General features: G+C 30.7%; 2 protein-coding genes and 1 pseudogene across 2 annotated transcripts; 1 reads left to right on the top strand and 2 right to left on the bottom strand.

The window, feature by feature from the left end:
* Positions 1-551: 551 nt before the first annotated feature.
* On the bottom strand, positions 552-2,472 carry LOC107006812 (annotated as a pseudogene).
* A 14,431-nt stretch (positions 2,473-16,903) lies between these two features.
* LOC107006402 (dehydrogenase/reductase SDR family member FEY-like) lies at positions 16,904-18,394 on the top strand. Its single transcript, XM_015204964.2, has one exon. It carries the CDS (start codon positions 17,057-17,059, stop codon positions 18,146-18,148), a length of 1,092 nt encoding a protein of 363 aa, XP_015060450.1. The 5' UTR covers positions 16,904-17,056; the 3' UTR covers positions 18,149-18,394.
* A 353-nt stretch (positions 18,395-18,747) lies between these two features.
* Positions 18,748-20,980, bottom strand: LOC107005218 (40S ribosomal protein S12-like). The gene is made up of 5 exons (XM_015203752.2): positions 20,875-20,980; positions 20,068-20,114; positions 19,375-19,666; positions 19,163-19,228; positions 18,748-19,047 (listed from the first exon to the last, which is right to left on the bottom strand). Exons 2-5 carry the CDS (start codon positions 20,073-20,075, stop codon positions 18,988-18,990), a joined length of 426 nt encoding a protein of 141 aa, XP_015059238.1. The 5' UTR covers positions 20,076-20,114; positions 20,875-20,980; the 3' UTR covers positions 18,748-18,987.
* Between the last annotated feature and the right edge of the window lie 1,573 nt (positions 20,981-22,553).

Below are 22,553 nucleotides of genomic sequence, written 5' to 3' on the forward strand. Positions count from 1 at the left end.
AATGAAAATGTTTTCTTACCTTTTACCCTTGTATTTTAATTAACTAAATTTTTTTTAAGTTTAACATCAACGTGCAAAATGTATAATTAGTTGGCAGACATTGAATGGCTCAATAATACATGTGGGAGCGTTTGCATTTCACGAATTTTGATTGCAAAATCGTGTGTTTATTTATTTAAAGGCTGGATAATTAAAGTGTCTTATTATGCACTATGAAAGTAGGAGATCAAATTAAAATTTGAAGTCAAGTGTATGGTTCAATATATGTATTATGTCTTTTTTTAAAATGGGGCATCACAAAAATGATTGAAAATATCTCTCACTGGATTGAAATGACTTTCAATAGTTTTATTAAGCATTGAGGGATTTAAATAGCCAACATAAAAATATAATCTGCATAACAATCTAAAATATCTCAACAATTCAAACAAACTAACAAAAATTCAAAATTCAAATTCATCTTAACCTAATTGATTTATTTTGCTAAAAACTAAGAGCAAACTTCAAACAATGTCAAATAGATTTTCCAACATTTGTCTACGTTGCCTCTCTTATACTTAATCAAGAAACACATTAGCTAGACTTGAAACCCCCAATTTTTGCTTGTTGTGTGACATCTTCTGTTAGTTTTGTCAAATTAATGTGAGGTGAACCTCCTTCCTCCATAGCCCTTATTGCCATTTCTCCAAGCTCTTTGTCTTCTCATTTTTGCTTCCTCTTCTTCACCCATCACTCCTTCAATAGCCATCTTAATATCATCTTTCTTCACTTCTACAGTACACACTTTTTCATCCTCTAAAAGCATCACTGGATTCTCCATGCCTCCCTTCACTCCTGTCTTGAGTACATTCAAAATGAGCTTCTCATTACAATATTGTTCAGCAAATAATGGCCAAGTGATCATTGGTACACCAACCGATATCCCTTCTAAGATCGAGTTCCATCCACAGTGTGTCAGGAATCCTCCTATCAAAGGATGAGATAGTATTAGTACTTGTGGTGCCCAACCATTGATTAAAATCCCTTGTTTTTGAACTCTTTCCTCAAAGTTCTCTTCATTTAGCCATTTTCTAAATCCATTTGATTTGTGTCTAATGACCCATATGAAGGGTCGTTTAGATGACTCTAAGCCAAGTGCAAGTTCAATCATTTGTGATGTTGGCAAGTGCGATAGACTCCCAAGACAAACGTAGAGCACGGAGTCTTGTTCCTTAGAATCAAGCCATTTTAGGCAGTGGTGTTCATCTATTATTGAAGCCTTGTTTCCTCTTTCAACTTTATCTTGTTCCTCTTTGTTGCATAAGGAAACAGGACCAATTGTCCAAACGTTGTTTCCTGTTGAGACATAATAGTTAAGTTAATAACGACTATATGCTCACTATAACAACGTAAGCTTCTAGAGATAATTGTTTTTAGAGTCACACTTCCACTCGAAAGCATAACATAATTTTATTCGTAAATATTACTACCCGTTACAGATCTAACATTTTTCATTAAGAGGGTATGGAAAATATAAATAGAGTGTCTAGGAATTGAACTTGGAACCTCAAGTACATTTTAAACCCATTTATTACTAGTCAGCCTCTAGTCTTGTGTTCAGGGGTTCGAAATCTATATGTATACTAAAGAGGTTCAGGTGAACACCCTCATCCCTTCCTAGACCTTCCCTACTTACTAAGACATAATATGATGCGACAACTTTTAAATTTTGAGATAAGATAGTCATGGACTTTAACATTACCTTTGGCCTTTTTCACTCCTTGTACATATTGAGGTTTCAACTCCTCAAAGCTATTCACCACAATTCCATAAGCTTGAGCCTCTCCCTCCTTCATTTGGTCTCCAAGTTCTCTCCATTCAGGATTGCATGGATCCACCAATGCTTTTGGTTGAGCTTTAGTCACTTCAACTTTGTTTGGAAGTCCAGGTACAAAAAAGTATTCATTTTCAGATTCAACACTCTCCAACAACTTCACATCTCTCAAATTATGCAAACATAACAAAGAAAAACTTCCCATCCCATGAAAAACAATCCTAGGAATGCCAATCCTCATAGCAACATTTGTTGTCCAAGGAAAACACAAATCAGAAATTAGACAATTTGGTTTCAAATCTTGCAACAACAGTTCAACTTGTGTCTCCAGCATTTGAGTAGCATTAAAGAACTTTTTTATCATGTCAATTGATAAAATTATGTCAAAATTTTCACAATCTTGTGGTAACCCTGCTTCTAAACTTGGAAACTTGATGTGAATTATATGAATATTGAGTCCTTTTTCGACTGCGCGGGCTATGACATTATTGAACCTTGTGGCATTTACAGGTGTCATAAGTATTGTGACAATAACACCTCTTTGTGCTAACAAACGAGCTATGTCTATTATAGGGATTGTATGGCCTTGTGCCATAAAAGGAAGTAATACAAAATGTGGTGGCTCATCATCATGAGTAACATTTGCCATTTTGATATGTGTGTTATGTTACCTATATTTTTAAGCATGGTTGTATTTTTATATATGAAAATACTAGGCAGAAAAGAGAGCCTTGGATGAAAAAGAAAAAAAAAATATGTTTGTATAATATTATTTTATATTTTATTTTGGCTACTTGGAGGCCAAACTTGTCTATCATTCAAGAATGACAGGGATGATCAATCTCGATTGTAATGTAGTGGTGAGACTATTTTATTCTTAATTAAATGTCTTCAATTTGAGCTTGTTGCTTTCAATTGCACACACAAGTGTATGTGATAGCACAAATAATATAGTGGCTCTAAAAAAATCAAATTATCAAACCCAAAGGACTTGTCCATTAATTATTCTTACTAAATTATATTAATTTTGATTATTTATTTAAGTAAAGATTTCAAAAGATGAACATAAAAACTAAATTAAAAATAAAGAGAAAATAACTAAAAAACAATTAACTAAAACAAGATAGATGTTTACACAATTAATGAATGAATCGATCTAGGATTATAGTTTAACTAACAATTATGTTTGACATCAATTTCATCAACTTATTTGATTATTTAGTTATTGATTCACAACGTTACAAGTATGACCATGATCTCCTGACCTCTAATCATCTATGATAAATAATACCCTAATTACAACGTTGAGCGGGGATAGGATGAATTAAATATCGAGTATTATGATATCTAATTGTGTAGTGACCAAGCATGATTTCTAGGTATATTCCTATCCTAGATACAAACTAACCTTAATTATTAAGAGAAAATCATGCTCCTAATTATATTCCACGTTCTACCTTCTTATTCCTCTCTCGAGTTCAATTTGAAAAATATGTTTATTTCAATGGTGATCAAGTATATAGTAATCAAAATCATGTCGAATCAAAACTCACTAAACAATCATATTAAAAGTAAATATAATCCAAAAAGGGAAAATTTAAATCCATATAGACATAGAATAAATAAAAAAAAAAAAAAACATAAAATTCTAAATAGAAAGTTATTTTCTACATTTTTCTTCATCCTCATAAGTATTCTAATGGATTATATATAGACCGTAGACGTAGGAAAGCTAAATAAATAATTGAGTCCAAACTAAATTAGAAATCCAAACCAAACTAAATTAAATTCGCCGCCTCAACCCTACGCTTCTTTATTCTTCATATGATGCGACATGATATTCCAATTTCAATTCTAATTTTACTTCAACCAACGTATATATTATTTTATAAAGTTTAATCAATTAAGTTATCTGTTTGATTTTCTTTTTCAATTTTTCATATTTAATTCATTTTAGTTTTAAATTTTTTCAATTTTACATCAATTTACTCCTACAAATAAAATATATTATTTAGTATAATTCATAAAAATTCAGCATAAAAAGGGATAAATATAAATAATAAATGTGAGACAAATAATGATTTTAAATATGTATTTTGGCCTACATCAGAGCTCTAGGTATGGAAAAATAAGTGTCAACTTAAAATGGACCCTGCAATATACGATTCGAATTTAGTCATAACTTTAATGTGAGCTTCAAATACCGTGTGAGAAATTAAGAAAAAAATAAAAAAGACGGGGATGGAAGAAGCAAAAGCACCGCACCTTACAATTTGAATTAATATTAAAAAGAATATTTATATCAAAGTGAATTCAATTATTTACCTTTTTACTTTGGTCCGTATCAAGTGAATTGTTGAGTATGATATTGAAATAACTAAGGTCATAAATTAAAGGCTATTTTTTGTTATTATTCCAAATTATGTACCTAAAAAATGTAAAGTAATCACATAAGACACCAATATGTTCCAAATTGAGTTTGATAGACAAATATGTGATGTAACTTGTAAGGGAAAACATAAGCAAAGTTGTACTCTTTTTTGAACCATAAAAGTATAAGAAGCTACTGTTTTTGGTGTGTATAGCTGGCAAATGAGCATCAATAATTCATTGATGATTAGTGTCATCTATATACTCATTATGATAAAAAAATTTAGCGCTAATAAATAAATAAATAAATATATATATATATATATATATATATAAATTTTATTGACATGACTAAGTGTTATTAAAATTAATGTCACTAACAACTTTAATAATATATACAGAATATTAATTGCCATTTAAAATAAAAATTTAACGATAATTAAACTATTGTAGTTGATTAATTTTCGCTAGACAAGACACGTGCTCAAATTAATTGAAGATGGGTAGACGATTAAAATTGTAGTAGATAGACATTGACGAAAGCAAATAATATAATTTTTATTTTTTATTAGCTAATATCATTTATTTATTTCCGCTAATAATCATTTTTGATATAGTAACTACGTTTAAACAAATCATGGAGAATCTTGCCAGAGGACAAACTGAAATTAAACTTTATGAGTTCTCCGAGAACCAAACACACATGGATGGACATTGTATAGGGTAAAAATAGTTAAGACATGTGCTAAATTAATTGGAGATGCATAGACGATTAAAATTGTAACACATAGACATTGAAGAAAGAAAAATATACTACAATTTTTATTTTTTATCAAACTATTATCGTTAATTAATTTTCGCTAATAATTATTTTTGATATAGTGACTATATTTAAATAAATCATGAGTTTTTCAAGAACCAAACACGTGGATGAAGAGTGTATAGCGTAAAAATAGACAAGCCAACGTGCTCAAATTAATTAAAGATGACGAAACCAGCAGTATAAGCTGGAAACAGTTTTCTTCCTCCATTAATGGAGGTTAAGCTTTCACCAACAATCAGAGAAAAAAAAAGATATTATTGAGAAATGAAAAACTTGCTTCAATCAATACAATGTAGATGTGTATATATACACACGAATGGAGAGCTAACAATCCTAACAACTTCAACAAATTACTAAAAATACAAATCTGCAAATTCCTAACTAACTAACTAACTATGTGAATGAATAGTAATTAACAAATTCTGTGAATGAACAGTGTCTAACAAACTAATTACTAAGCTAATCTGATCTGATCTTGTCACCCCCCCCCCCAAGTTGGAGGTGAGTTACTTATGGACAACTTGCTCAATTAAATTAGTATGTTTGACTCATGTTAAGGATTTAGTGAAAACATCAGCCAATTGTGAATCTGTGGGAATATATTGAAGTGTAATCAGTCCTTTTTGCAGCTTTGTCCTGACAAAATGGCAATCAACCTCTATATGCTTAGTTCTCTCATGAGAAACTGGGTTCTTAGCAAAGTGCACTGCTGCCTGACTATCACAAAATAAATGTATAGGTAAGGAACACTTCATTGAGAGCTCACCAAGTAACTTTTCCAGCAATACTATTTCACCCATTACTTGTCTCATAGCTCTGTATTCTGCTTCTGCTGATGATAGTGACACTGTGGGTTTTTTCTTAGACTACCAACTTATAGGGCTATCACCCATAAGAACCAAATAATCACTCACAGACTTCCCTGAATCAGGACAGGAGGCCCAATTTGAGTCACAATAAGTACTGATGGTAAGATCAGCTTTATTAGAGATAAAAACTCCTAAAGTAGGGTCCTGTTGCAGATATTTGAGCACATGATAAGTTGCCTTCAAATGAGGCTCTCTAGGAGATTGCATGAATTTACTAAGGTGATGGACACTATATGATATGTCCATCCTTGTGTTGGTAAGAAAATTAAGCTTGCCTACTAGTTTTCTGTAGTGAGTAGGATCTGATAAAAGTGTGCCTTCTGTGAGCTTCAGTTTCTCAGTGGAGTCCAATGGTGAGGTGGTGGATTTATAATGCAGAGAATCAAAATCCTTTAGACGATCAAGAGTGAACTTTCTTTGTGAAATGAGGACACCATCCAATCTGTACAATATTTCTAAGCCAAGAAAATAATGCAGTCTCCCTAAATCTTTTATTTTGAATTTCTCATGTAAGAAAACTTTCAAAGAATCAATCTCCTTTATGTCAGTACCAGTTTGGATAATATCATCAACATATACATCCACAAACACCAAGGAGTTGTCATTCATCTTATAAAATAGTGAATAATCACTGTCTGAATGAATGTAACCCTTTGAGCAAAGACTGTTAGCTAGCTTTTCATACCATTGTCTGCTAGCTTGTTTTAAACAATACAATGACTTCTTCAATTTGCAAACCATGTCACTACTGTCCACTGCCAGGCCTGGTGGTAATGTCATATATACCTCCTCATTCAAATCACCATGAAGAAAGGCATTATTGACATCCAATTGGTATAAGTTCCAAACCTTCTTAACTGTCAAGGAAATCAGAGCTCTGACTGTGGTCATCTTGACCACAGGTGGAAATATTTCATTGTAGTTTATTCCAGCTTGTTGAGTGTACCCCTTCACCATTACTCTAGCTTTAAACCTTTCTATACTACGATCTGCCTTGTGTCTAATCTTATACACCTATTTACACCCAATAGAATTATTTCCTTTAGGCATTTTAACCAGCTCCCAAGTATTATTGGCATACAATACATCAAATTTTTGTGTCATTGCTACTTGCCAAGCAGGATTCAATAATGCCTCTTCATAAGATGTAGGCTAAATATCATGTGAAACATTATGAATTAATTGTTGACTATCAGGACATAGTGTAGTGAAACATACATGATCAAGGTAGATATGAATGATGTGAATGAATGTAGAGAATTAGAAACATCATTTTATGGGTGGAGAAGGATCTAGCTTAGGTAATGAGTAAGTGTAATCTTTTAAGTAGCTTGGAGGGTGAAGGGACCTAGTTGTTCTTCTAGGTGCAAAAGGTACATCATTAAGGACAGATATATTTGGTTCAGTAGGAGGAGTTGTATGTTCAGTGATAGGTGGAGGTATAAGGGTTGTAGGTTCAGTAATAAAGTGCATTTTTCAGGTATGAGAACTTGATCACAAGTGACTTCATCTAATGTGTGAGAATTCAACATTTCATCATAAAAAAATTATTTGTTTTACTAGACATGCAAGGAAACTTATCAGAATGATGTACAAGAAATTGTAAGACAGAATTAAAACTGGAACCAACAGGAGCAATAACAAAGGGAAAAATAGTTTCACGAAAAATAACATCTCTAGACACGTGAATTCTATTGGTAGCCAAATTTAAGACCTTGGAACATTTTGTATTAAAAGGGTATCCAATTAAGATGTGAGGTATTGTTCTTGGTTCAAATTTGTCCTTATGGATTTTGAAGGTAGTTGGAAAACAAAGACATCCAAAATTTCTAAGATGAGAATAGGTTAGTTTCTTTTGGTATAACAGTTCATATGGGGATTTATCTTGTAGTAGCTTTGTAGGAAATCTGTTGATCAAATAAGTGGCAGTTAGGACACATTTTCCCCAATATCTCATGGTCATTTTTAACTGAAACAAGAGTGCCCTTGCTGTCTCAAGAAGGTACTTATGTTTTCTTTCCACCACCCCATTTTGTTGTGGTGTGTAAGGACATGATTTTTTGATGTATTATGCCTTTTTATTGAAAGAAACAAGTTGCCTCAGTGCTTGAGAATTCCAGGCCATTCAGACCTAATGGTTTTAAATTTGGTATGAAACTGGTTTTCTATGAGGGATATAAAGGCTTTTATAGTATGAAGTGCATTACTTTTACACCTAAGAAGTTGTGTCCAAGTTGCTCTACTGTAATCATCCACCATGGTTAAGAAGTAGTGATATCCATCAGGTGTTGGTACATGGTATTGTCCCCATAAGTCAATGTAAAGCAACTCAAATATTGAACTAGTTGTAGTTATACTTTCTGCAAATGACATTCTAGTCTGTCTGGCCATGGACAAATTGTACAAGTGAAAGGTTGTTTGTTGGAAAATTTTAGAGGAATGGTAGATATGTTCCTCATTTTTACAAAAGGTACATGTCCTAATCTAGCATGTCATAAGAATTCACTGTCTTGACTAAGAGGAGAATTAATAGTTGAACATGTAACATGATCAATAGAACAAGTTTCTTTATTGATTTAATGAGAGTATCTTATATTTGGTGGTGAAGTTTTACATTCATTTACAATTGAAACTTTCTTACAGCACTTAAGAAGAGAAACTGGTTGATATTTTTGATGAAAAACAACATTACCATTTATAGGTGGAATGTGACACTTTGAACAAAAGAAATACAGATCATTCTTTGCCTTACCAATTTCTAGAGGGCTCTTTAGAGAAAGGCCCTACAGTAAGCAAGAAAAATTGTTAAAGCTAACTATTCTTTTGAGTTGAACAGCTAAGCAATGAACTGATATTAAGTTGAACTTGAAGCTAGGTATAAACAATATTTTGTACAGAGTCAGTGTTGAATTCAAACAAACATCACCAGTTTCAGTCACTTTAACTTTGTATCCATTAGGTAAGGTGATTAAGAAAGGATGAGGCAGTGTTCTAAGGTTTGTGAGATTATCTTTTGTGTAAGTCATATGGTCTGATGCTCCTAAATCTATGATCCAAGAGCCAGCAATCAATTTATCACATTGACATGACAAATCATCTATCTTAGTAATAGAAGAATAGCAAGCAAGTATACCTGCTAGGCTTGCCACTCCACTTGACATACTGCCTGTGCATTCAGCTCCATTTCCAACCTGCAGGGTTCCAAGTAAGTTGAGTAGTTGTTCATACTGGCCTTTGGACAGATTCATTGGCAGTTGTTTTCCCTGCTCCAAATTTTCTTCACATTGGCTTCCATCACCCTCAGAAGTATGCACATTTGTTTCAGATCCTTTACATCTTCCTCTTGGAGTTCTTGCATTGGTTGGATAACGATGGAGTTTGTAGCACCTGTCTTTGGTGTGCCCAGTTCGTTTGCAGTATTTGCAGATTATATTTGATCTTTTTCCAGTGCTTGAGTTTCCCCTAAAAGTATTGGTGTTGTTGGAACTACTAGTATCTCTACTTGTACTTCCTCTATGAGAACTAAATTAGTATTGAAACCTGCATTTTCTTGAGGTGATGCAAAAACATTCAGTGAGGTAGACTCCAGAGTCATGTAATTTAGAGGCTTTATTTCCCTTTGCCTTTCCTCTTGTGATAAAATGGCAAACGTTTGTGCCATTGAAGGCAAATTAGACATCATTAGAATGTTCCCTCATACAGCAGCGTACAGCTCATTTAGACCCATCAGAAAATGTATGAGTCTTCTATCCTGCTCAGCCTTATGCATTTTTACTTTTCCCCCACAAGTACACACACAACTACACTGTGAATTAACGTAAATAGTATTCATTTCATCCCATAGTTTCTTCATCTTAGTATAGTAACCAGTGACATCCAAAATCCCCTGCACCAAGTCATTTATTTTCTTTTGCAGTTGATATAATTTGCATCCATTAGTCTGGTCATACCGATCCTCCAGTTCCTCCCAAAGTTCCTTAGCATTGTTAATATATTGTAGGTTATCTAACAGATCTAGGGAGAGAGAACTTAGGATCCAAGAAGTCACCATATCGTCACATTTTTCCCACTGCATGAAGGATGGATCTGTAGGATTTGGTTTCACAATTTTTCCATTGATCAATCCAGTTTTACTTTTAACAGGTAAGGCCCTAAGAACTGCTCGTCTCCATGACTTGTAGCCAATTCCATCAAAAACAACAAGAAGTAAAGTAAAACCTGCATTTTCATAGGGATGCAGATAGAAAAGACTATTGATATCTAGTCGAGTTGAAGTATTCGTAGCAATCGCGTCATATGGAGCATCACCCATGGAGCAAGATGAAAGTAATTGTGAGAAAGAATGTGATTGTAATCAAATTGTGGAAGAAGAGCTCGAGCAAACTCGAATTGAAACCAGAAAAACAATGGTGAGATCAATGAAGAGTACAAAACTGAAAATTCTCAGTGTAGATGCAGAAGGAAAACTTCAATTTCAGATTCGCGATGAACACAAAAAAAACTTGAAGAAATCGATGGATCGATTGAAGGAGAAATCGATAGATCGAATTGATGAATAGATCAAGAGATCCAATGAGAGCAACCTTGCTCTGATACCATGACGAAACCAGCAGTATAAGCTGGGAAACAGCTTCCTTCCTCCATTAATGGAGGTTAAGCTTTCACCAACAATCAGAAAAAAGAAGAAGATATTATTGAGAAATGAAAAACTTACTTCAATCAATATAATGTAGATGTATATATATTCACACGAATGGAGAGCTAACAATCCTAACAACTTCAACTAATTATTTAAAATCCAAATCTGCAAATGTCTAACTAACTATGTAAATGAACAGTAATTAACCAATTCTGTGAATGAACACTGTCTAACTAACTAATTACTAAGCTAAGCTAATCTTGTAAGAAGATTTTTAGACGACTAAAAGTGTATTAGATTGACATTGAAGAAAGCAAATAATATGATTTTTTATTTTTTATTAAATTATTATTGTTAGTTAATTTTTATTAATAATCATTTTTGATGTAGCAACCATATTTAAACAAATCATGGAGAATCATGCAAGAGGACAAATTGAAATTAAACTTGTTGGTTTTTCAAGAATCAAACACATGGATGGAGATTGCATAGGATAAAAATAAACGAGACACGTGTTCAAATGAATTGAAGATGTGTAGACGATTAGACAAAATACTATAATTTTTATTTTTTATTAAACTATGATCATTAATTAATTTTCACTAATAATCATTTTTAATATAATCACTATATTTAAATAAATCTCGAAGAATCTTGCAAGAGGACAAACTGATATTAAACTTGTCAGTTTTTCCAAAACCAAACACATGAATGAAGAATGAAGATTGTATAGGATAAAAATAGAGAAGACACGTACTCAAATTAATTGTAGATGGGGTTTTAAGCATTAAATTATGTCATTCACTTCTGTATAAAAGGGGGCATCTAATTCTTTTTTTAACAATCAATTCATATGTTATTAACAAAGTTATAAAGTTATTTATTTACTTTCTCATCTATCAAATTATTGCGTTGTCATTGGGTATGAACAGTGGTGTAGCCACGCGTGTGTGGACACTTTTTGTCGGAATATTATATTATATATACAAATAAAATTTATTTACTTTATCATCTATCAGATTATTGCGTTGTCATTGGGTATGAACAGTGGCGTAGCCACGCGTGTGTGGACACTTTTCGTCGGAATATTATATCATATATACAAATAAAATAATAAATAAGTGTTTAAATAATATATTTTGAACAATCTTGACATAACATTATGATGTAATATAGTGGTTTCAGGCGTCTTGAAAGAGTAAAGATACATAAAATTTAAAGTGTTTGTATTTTCAAATTTCACTAGTAGCAATTTTTTTCCCACTTTTTAAGAAGAGCAGATTCACTTTAACACTTGAACACCCTTTATCAAAATCCTGGTTGAAGCGAAGTCATTTTCATTGACAATATTTTCAGAATTAGGTTACCTACATTTTATTCATTAATTTATTTAATTTTTTTTATTTAAAGTTTATTATATTATTATTTCCATGAACCCAAACTACATATCCTTTATTACGTAGCAAATTCATTTTACATATTTTAAAAGTAAACTGAGATATTGTTGAGTTTATTTTATTTTTTAATTATTTTGCTACAAGAAAATTTAATTTCTTGCAACATGTTAGCTCACATGGTGCGTGGTCAGTTTGACGTAATGCTCACAAAATAAGTAATTCATTTATGTATTACTTTTTTGATTTATCCTCAAATTTTAAATTGCGTGTTTACTTAAATATTATCATATAGATTTGAATACGAAAGTAGTAACTTTTAATAAGTTTTGCTCTTTAATCTTAGAGAAAACGGGAATTTCTAGTTTTTCTGTTATTGTCTAATTTTATTTTAGGTCTTTTTAATACTTTTTATACTACACACATCTAACTTTAAGTTAACTAAACTGAGTGTCTTTTCGTTGATTCTGATTATTCTTTAGAAGAAGATGAAATGATTTTTGATAAAGTAGTTGACTCTACCGCTGAATAGATTGGTCTCGAGTAGTTGTTTGTGATGTGTTAGATGAGAAGCCAATGACCTTTTGAAGATGTATTTGTATATCTGGCGAGCTAGATTGAGAGAGGAAGGAGAGAGGTGAGCAAGGGAGAGGGGAGAGAAACGAGCAAGAGAGTGGAGAGAAATAAATTATATATGTATATCAGTCACATAATTATATATATATATATATATATATATATATATATATATATATGTAACTAGTATACAAATGTATTTGTATATCTAGCGAGTGGAATTTGAAAAGCGAGGAGAACGGCTAGTGAGATTGGGAGAGGGAGGAGAGAGGGAAGATACCGAAGGCACTACAACAAAAATAACTTTTAGTGACCATAAATATTGACATTAATAAAGAGTGTTAAATTCTTTACCTGCATTATTTAAGTGTCATTAGAACCACTGTCGCTGAAAGCTTTAGAGACATATACAAAGAATGTTAATTGCCTTTAAAAATTTATATTTATCGACAATTAAAAATTAATTGTCAATGATCATTTTTTATGTAGTGAAAGAGGTGAATTGTATATGCATAATTTATATTTGTATATGTATAAAAGAGGAGAGAGGAGAGAGAGGAAAAAAGAGGAGGGAGACGCACGTAACTATAATAGAGCTATATTTTAAAAGTTCCCTCAACTTTGAGTATTTATCATTAATTATCTTTTATAACATGTAAACATAAGCACTACAAGTAAATAAAATTTAAGAACTCGTTAAAAAAATTACGAACAAACTTAATTAGTTAACCAAATACTCTTATGATATTACAATAAACAAATTTAAACTAAAACTCAAACAAATTCACGACGAAAACTCCAAGCACACAAAATTCAACTTTATCTTCCCACTTATATCTACGAGTTTTTCTTTTTCTGATTTCAAAAAGTTGTAAGGATTTGTAAAAAAATAAATTTTGCTATGTTTCTGGCTAATTTCATATTGCATTTGTATTGGTGAGTATATCAAAAAAAATAAGTATTGAACTTTTATTTTGTTCCGTGTTTAATGCTTTTTTTATGAAAATATTTGTGAAATCCTTTAATTTCATGGAAAATTATACGTACTTAACTTTTTTTCCCTAGAAATAATAATTGTAGAGCAGAAAATTTAATATAATATTTTTGTATATTTTTTTATTTGTAATGCCATAAGAGTATCGATTTCACTAATTAATTTTGTTCCTAAAATTTCTTAATGAGTAATTTTTAATTTTATTTACTAGTGTGATTTGCTTCATGGTATAAAAAAATTATAATTTTTTCAAACTTAGTTGATTGATTTTATTGATACAAATGCAGAAATTAAGTGATTTTATCGATTTGAATGCATAAATTGAGTGATTTTATTGATATAAAATAAAGTTCAATGATTTTACTAAATAAATTCTCAAAATTAAATGATCTTTTAAAATATTACTCGTAATTATATCTCTGTGAGTGATAATTAATGAAAACTATAGCTATATTAACTAATTAACTAATATATATTTTATCATCCACATAAAATTCCCCTTCTTTTAAACCAAATGAAAAAAGCTAACCCTAAATAATATGGAGTTGTAACCCAAAAAAATATCTAAATTTAACCCTAAAAAGATTATCTAACATATTAATGAATCTAAAAAGAAAGTATATTCTACTTTCTTTCTTTTTCTTTTTCCTTCTATTCTACTATCTTATAAGAGGGAGTAAGCACATACTAGATCAACATGTTAGCTCAGAGTCATTAAAAAGAATATCCTATTTTTAGAAAATTGAATTTTGTATTTTGCTACTGAAAGTTCAGATTTTATTTTAAAGGTACCATGGTCATTTCAAGCTATTCTTGTTAATTGTTCTTGTGCATTCACTTGCTTGAACAATTGAGTTTCACTCTTTTGTTGGGGGCTCAATTGACAAAACAATCAAAAACTTTTACTTAATGCCACGTATGTCCTATCTTTTATACTATGGGCCCCCCAAGGTATTTTTGTAAACTTTCCAATAGCCACATAATATTATTCGCCAAAATAGTACTTTCTTCATTTTAAAAAAATAATTTTTGTTGCTAACATTTTAATTTTAACTTTTTACGTGACATATTTAAAGCCACAAGATCAAAGAATAATTTTATACATTTAATTTAGCTTTAATTTAAAACCAGAAGATTCAAAAATCTTCTTTACATTCTTAAACTCCTTATCAAATCAAACCATGTCATTTTTCGCGAAACACTTATAAAAGTTTGCTCACATGAACCAATGTGCCCCTTAGCTTATACCATCATTCATCATAACATTTTTATTGTATCAATGGTTTAGAACTGTTATTATACTTAAAAATAAATAATACATATAAAATATTTATTAGCTTTCGAGATTCTATTAATATCACATAAATTAAAATAAAAAATTATATATATTATATAAAAATTATGTAAATATATTATAAATTATATTATTAATTATTACTATTATTAAAAAATAATTTAAAAATAAATAATACATATAAAATATTCGATTGACGATCTAATTTTAGTTATAAAAGTATCAAGTGGACATAAAAATCGACATGCTACCCACGTGTATGTCATTTTTATAGGATCTCCATGAAGCAAACACGAGAAATGACCGAAAATAGTCCCTTATTTTTTAATTGAAGACTTAAATTCATGCTTGAGTTTTTACGTGGAGGAAAAGTTTATAGTCTCTAGTGTTTATAATATTGGTGTATTTATTTTTTAAATTTTATCTATTTTTAATATTAATTTTATCCATAATTTTTACATTATTAGAAATGACAACTCAATGTAAGAGAAGGTAAAAGAGGAAAACTTTGTTTTGCTTAATAGAAATATTATTACAATTATAATTAAAGTTCATCACACCGTTTTCACATCCAATAGTATAAATTTTCTTGCTACGTCATATATTAAGGTGTTCTTAATTTAGTTGCAATAATATTTTTTACTAATAGAACAATCTTCTCACCTTCTTTTATATGAAATAATTATTTTTATTAAATATACTAGATATTATTGTATCCGCAAAAGACGGACCTAATATATATAGTTTTTTTTTGTCTTAATTTATGTGCAAATTAAATTTGAAAAATCAACTAATTTTCTATAGGTATTTTTCTAAAGTTATTTGATGTCATTAATTTGTTGTGATTTATAATACTTTTTGTGTTATTTTTAAATATATGTGCTACTCTTGTTTCAACTTACATGAATAATCATAAATATTTTCAATTATTAATTTATTGTGAATTTTAAAAAAAATTTGTCATCTTCAACTAATAGATGTTACTTCTTTTATTTCAATATAAATGACATGTATGGAATAAGAGAGTGAATCAATTTTTCGTATGACTTGAAAACATTTTGAGTTGTTGGTTATGTGATTTATACTTTTTTTTATAACTTTTAACCATATATGTTATTTCATTTATTTAAATTTATGTGAGACTGATAAAATTTCAAAAATTAACTATATTTTTTTAAAAGAAGTTTTGCCTCTGATATATTTTGTAGTTATAATATAATAAATGGAGTAATTAAATTTCAAATTGAAAAATAACATTAAAGAGTTATCAATTTTTTTAAAAAAATTAAAAAGAAAAATAAGATAAATAAATTAAAACGGACAGAATATTAAACTTTTAATCTTATATGTTATTCCATTTATTTAAATTCGCGTGAATACTGAAAAAATTTCAAAAGTTAACTACATTTTCTTAGAAAAGATTGTCCATCTAATATATTTTGTAGTTGAGATATAATAAATGGAGTAATTAATTTCAAAATTTTAATTTGCTAAAAACTAAATAAAGTGAAAAAAATTAAAGAATAAGTTGTGACACACAAATAAAACGAATTAAAGCATATTGAAAGAAGCGGAATAGGGAGAAAGAAGGGGCCTAAATTTGTTGGCTGAAGTAAAGCAAAATAAAAATTTAAAATTATGTAATGGCTACTTTTAATTTAAATTGAAAAGGAATGATAGCTTTTGGTCGGCAAGCAGCACGACCCTAAGCTCCTCTCAGTAGTCTGAGAATAAAAAGACTACTGAACATTCATAATAAAATCAATTTGAGAACTGAAGAATATTTTTCCCAAGAATAAGAACTATTTTGCACTTTTTCTAAAGTAAAAACCATCAGATAGTACAAGGTCATCAAAGACAACATGTAGTTGAGATGTGCAATTGTTAACTTATGCCAAATCTAGAGTGATATTTAGGTATTATATATTTTAACAATTTATTTAAAACATATAACCAAAAGAAAAGGACAATTTATTTTAAAAGGATAATATATATGTGATTTTGTTGGCTTTAACTCATTAAGTAAAAAAGAATCTGTTCCGGAATCTATGTCAATCCATTGGTTCTCTCTATCGATCATTATTTGAACAATTACTCAACAATTAACAAATTATTTCATTCATATATTTTTCCTTGCAATTTTAATATTGGTCTATTTCTCAATCTCAAATTCATATTCAAATTTCTTGTTGGTTCATACAAAGTCATTTGTTTCATTTCTCCAACAAAATTTTCTTGATTATAAAAGATTGATTTCAAGTCGGAAAAATAATATTAAAATACGATGAATTCATCGTCGAAAGGATTGGAATGGAAAGAATGGTTACAAGGATGGCTTCGTTTAACATATGAGACACTATTTCAGAAAATTCATGCTAAACATTTACAAGACCCTTTGCCTTTACCTCCTCTCAATGGCCTAAATTGCATTGTCACAGGAGCCACTAGTGGCATTGGACTTGAAATTGCTAAACAATTGGCTGAGTCAGGTGCACATCTTGTTATGGCTGTAAGAAACACAAATCTTGCTCATCAACTCATTGAGAAATGGCAAAGAAATGAAACTGTATCGAGGCCCTTAAGCATCGATGTTATAGAACTTGATCTCTTTTATCTCGAGTCAGTTGTAAAATTTGCACAAGAATGGAATTTGAGATCAAAACCTCTTCATATTCTCATCAATAATGCTGGAATCTACTCTATAGGACAACCACAAAAATTTACCAAAGACGGATATGAAACACATATACAAGTGAACCATCTTGCACCTGCATTACTATCTCTTCTGCTTTTGCCTTCTTTGAAAAGAGGCTCTCCAAGCAGGATTATCAATATGAATTCCCTTATGCATGTAATTGGCGTTGTGGATCCTCAAGATATGAATTTCTTAACCAAGAAGAATAAGTTCACAAGTAGAAAGGCATACTCGAGTAGCAAATTGGCACAACTGAAGTTTAGCAGTATACTTCAAAAATTTCTAATTAATACTAATATTCATGTAATGTGTGTAGAGCCAGGAGCTGTACGTACAAATGTTACGCGAGATCTTCCAAGAATTCTGAACGTTCTTTATCAGAAAATGTTCTTTTTCATGTTTGATGCTCAACAGGGTTCAAGAAGTGCACTTTTTGCAGCTACTGATGCTGAGATCTTGGATTATTGTGGTGTGTTGAAAGCAGAAGGGTGTAATGGTTGTGCCTTCATTGGTTGCCATTGTAGAATTAGTGAACCTAGCAAACAAGTAGATAATGAGAGAACTTCTTTTGAAATATGGAATAAGACTATGGAAATGGTTGGTCTTCCTGCAAGGTGTGTTGACATGATTCTTCAAGGTGAAGAAATCCATTGCCGCTATGGAGCTATTAATGATCGTTAAGTCTGGCCTATACAGAAAGTTTTGTTCTTCTAGTATAATTTTTCAATGAAAGAGATACAATTGAACTCACTTATCGAACTTCTATAGTGATTATTTTATGTGTTTAGTCATACATATTCAAAATTCTTCTAAACGAAACATGTAAAGTTTTTCTTTTTTATGGAAGAAACAGTTGCTTATGAGATGTAGTTTTATGTTAATTGGGTTTCATATTGATTGACAATGCCAAGACATGCAATAATGTTATATAGTATGATATTCTTAAATTTAATTGAAGCATACTTTAGTAGCAGAAAAGGTTAAACTCAAACTCATTAATTGTGGAAACTCTATCCAATAATTGAGTTCCATACTTAAGCTATCATCAAATGCTTATTGAAACACACCCTACTCTATCACCGATGTCTACTATGTACTGATCAAAAGTGATAAGAACTCTAACATCACAACTTATACGTCTCAATTGAAACACAACATTCAAAGTTGCCATAAGATTCTATCATACAGCAGTTCACCTCATCTTTGTACTAATTCTGAACATGAGATATATGAGTTAAAACTATGACAAATGTAATAACGCCATGTAATCAACAACATGATCAAATCAAATTTCACCTCAGATTCCTGATATCATTCTTGCAAAATGTTACGAGAACAGATTATAATCGAATTGGTTCATTCATAGGGATCCAAAAGACCTATAAAGTTCAAGAAGCCGTGCATAACCAGAATCACAAATGACTACAAATTGAAATTTATCAAAATCTGGTTTTATAACAATCAAGAATTTTCATGTCACAACCAAAAACAAGCTAAACCTCTCTAATTCAACATTTCACTTAGTGAGACTTCACATATTCCTGAACAATGTGGAGCCCTTCAGTTTCCTCTCCAAAATCCTGAAAAGCAAAAAGAAAAAAATAGCTATAGATCAACAAATTCACTCACAAGAATTACTTTTTCTAAAGGACCTAAATTCATATTAAAGAATATTAGGTTCATCTCATTCTTTACCTTTACTACAACACAACCGCATCCGACAACTTTCCTAGCTTTGCCTTCAGAGTCAATCTTGCACAGCTGCAAATATGAAGAGAGAAATTAGTTCAAAATATAACTTCCAAAACACGAACAAACAGACTTAACTATTTATAAACTGCAGAAATAAGAGATGCAAATAACTGTTCTTTCAAAACTTTCATCGGAACCAATAGTTTGTTACTTACACCAGCCCATTCACCGAGTGTCTTGGCATTAGGAACAGTGATCAGGCTAACATTGTGATCACCACATAGACCTTTGACCAATTTCACATAGTCTGGTTGGTCGCAGTCCTCTGCCAAAACGCAAAGTTGAGCAGCATGCTTCTCAATAACCTTAGCAGCCTCATGAAGACCTTTAGCTAAACCACCATGAGCCCGTGATTTCCTGAGGACAAGTTGCAATGCTGTCATGATATCCATGGGCTCCCCAAGAGCGGGAGCGGGAGCTGGAGTCTCAGCAGCAACAGGCTCTTCACTGCATTACAATAAATCAAGGAATAAATAAAACTACAAGAGAAATGTCATCAAGCAAGGATGTTTAAAAAGAGACTATCAAAATTTTGAAAACAAGACAAGATCAGCAGGGGTAGGGGTATTGCCATATGAATCTAAATCAACTCAAAAGTATGCAACCCATCGCTTCCAAAGCAAAAGAAACCAACGAAGAAGACAACATCCCTATTATCGGAGAGCTGATGCCAACCAACATGAAATTACAAAGCTAAAGAGGACAAATATAATGTAATTTTTCAAAAAACATTCACCTAATATGGATCATAGTAACATATAAATTCCAGGTAAAAGAAGTTATTTTCATGACAGTAAACATCAGCTAATGCTGTTAAAATACATAGAAGTAATACTATAACTACTTACCCAGACATTTTCTCTTCTTGAATCTAATTGCCAGATACAAGCCAAACCTGACATAAACCATCAAAAATACAGTCAAAAACTGTAAACACACAAACATCAAAAAAGGTTGAAAAACAACCAATCTTGATAGTATGCATCATGTAGTTAAAAGGATTAGAGTTGTCTGAGCACCAATAGGACTCCTCCATTCAAGATCATTCCAAGTAGTTTATTAAACCAATAAGAGCTGCTTAAGATGCATGGACTAGTCATGTAGGATCATTATACAAAATGAAAATCCCAACCGAACACAGGACGATGAGTAATGCCAAATGAGTACTAAAATTGTTTTTTACCTGTTCAATTTGACTTTAAACCTTCATTTCATAAGTGAGAATTGCCTACTGGTAAGCCTTAATTAATTAATTAATCCACCAAGTACATACTACTAACTTATAACAGCACATACATGACAGAGGTTATCACATAAAGTTCTAAACCTAAGTGAAGCGGTTTTAATTCCACAGGCGTAGCTAGAAGCCCGAATACGAGTTCAGTCAAATCCAATAACTTAGTATTAAGAAATTTATCAAATATGTACATATATTAAGTTCACAATCCAAATACTAACACTTGAAACCTCTACAAAATTCAAAATCGACAAGATTCAACAGATAAACCCTAGAATCACATCCACATTGAAATGTCTGCATAAAATATAGCCCTTGAATCCATCTTTTCGGATGTGTACAAATACAGATATACAAAACAAAAATTTAATATGCAGATGCAAAATACAACATAAAGATTCAGTGAAGAATAACTTACAGAGAGAGCAAAGAGACGATGCGAGAGCAGTGTGGAGGGAATAGAGATGGTGAGAAGCTTGCGATATTATATTGTAGGCTTCAAAAACCTAAAACCCTAACGATACTCCAAGCCCAAATTCATCTTTATTGGACCAAGGCCCATGACCCATGGCCCATACCTCTCTATTTCATGGATCCAGAGGACAAATTTGTTTTTTTGTTAGTATTTAATTTAGATGATTTTACGTAATAGAAAAAAAAACATTATCTATTTGTAGCATAAAATTCATATACAAAAAATAGTTTTAAGTAAAACACTTAACTTTTTATTAATATTAATAAAATATAACCCTTTTATTTGTACTTAAATGTCAGGTACATGATGAAAGTCCCCTCGATCAATCTTCACTCAATAACTCAAAGCTAGCTCGTATGATTTTTTTTTTGTCAACTGACCTACGTATAATTTTCTTTTTTATAAGCAGTAATACGCAAACCTCCAACACCTCCTCATTGATCATTAACAACCTTATAATCTTTCCTATCTTCTCAACGATTTATGTCATGTTTATCTTTTGATATTTCTCAATGTAACCATATAATAAAGGTACTAAAAGAATGATGTTATGCACATTTGAAAGAAAGAATAAAGTTGGTATTTTATATTGTTCTCTTGTTCTATATTATTTCTCAAAATTAATATATATACTAAATGATAATACAAAGAATGGAATAAAAAGTTAGTAGCAAATGTGATTCAATTAATTGAAATTAAAATTATGAATTTCCGATTTTTTACAGATAAAAGGGAAAATATGATATCAGGAGTTTAAAAAATTATGCCACATCATCATGTTATAGATCGCAATTATATACTTAGTTCTTCATTTCTCTTTTAAATTTAAAACACGTCTATTAATTATTCTGAGTCCGGAGCTTAAAGGGTATAAAATATTAAAGAAAATTTCAAAAGGGTATATATAAAATTTTATATTAATCAAAACGGTAAAATCGCTGGAACAGCAGCGATTTACTCCACCGGAAAAAGCAAAATCGTTGCTACTCCAGCGATTTTGCAAAATGTGATTTTTTTTTAAAAAAAATTCAAATCGCTACCTAGTCAGCGATTTTTTTTTTAAGAAGGCAGCAATTTTTTTTAAGAAGGCAGTGTTTTTTTTTAAGAAGGCAGCGATTTTCTTTTAAAAAAAATTAAATTGAAATCGCTGCCTAGGCAGCGATTTTCTAAAAAAAAAATTTAAAAAAATCGCTTCCAAGTCAGAGATTTTAATTTTTTTTTAAAAAAATAATTTTAAAAAATAAAATCACTTCACACGCAGGGATTTCATTTTTAAAAAAAAAATTAATTTAAAAAATGAAGTCGCTGCACATGCAGCGATTTTCCAAATTTTTTTTAAAAAAATATAATAAAATCGCTGCTCTAGCAGCGTTTTCCAATTTATTTATTTTTTTTAAAAAAAAGTTAATTAAATGGTGGCAGCGATTTTATTTAAATTATTATTATTTTTAAATATTAAATCGCTGTTAGTGAAACGATTTTATTTCTTTTTTTTAGTATTTTTAAATATTGCTTTCCACGTAGCGATTTCATAAACAACAATATATATAGATATACTCATGATCATTACTTCAAGATGATCATTATTTCAAACGGAAGTGTGCCATTATGGGAGAGTCTAG

Source organism: Solanum pennellii, chromosome 12 (assembly GCF_001406875.1).
Source record: "Solanum pennellii chromosome 12, SPENNV200".
NCBI classification, from domain to species: domain Eukaryota; kingdom Viridiplantae; phylum Streptophyta; class Magnoliopsida; order Solanales; family Solanaceae; genus Solanum; species Solanum pennellii.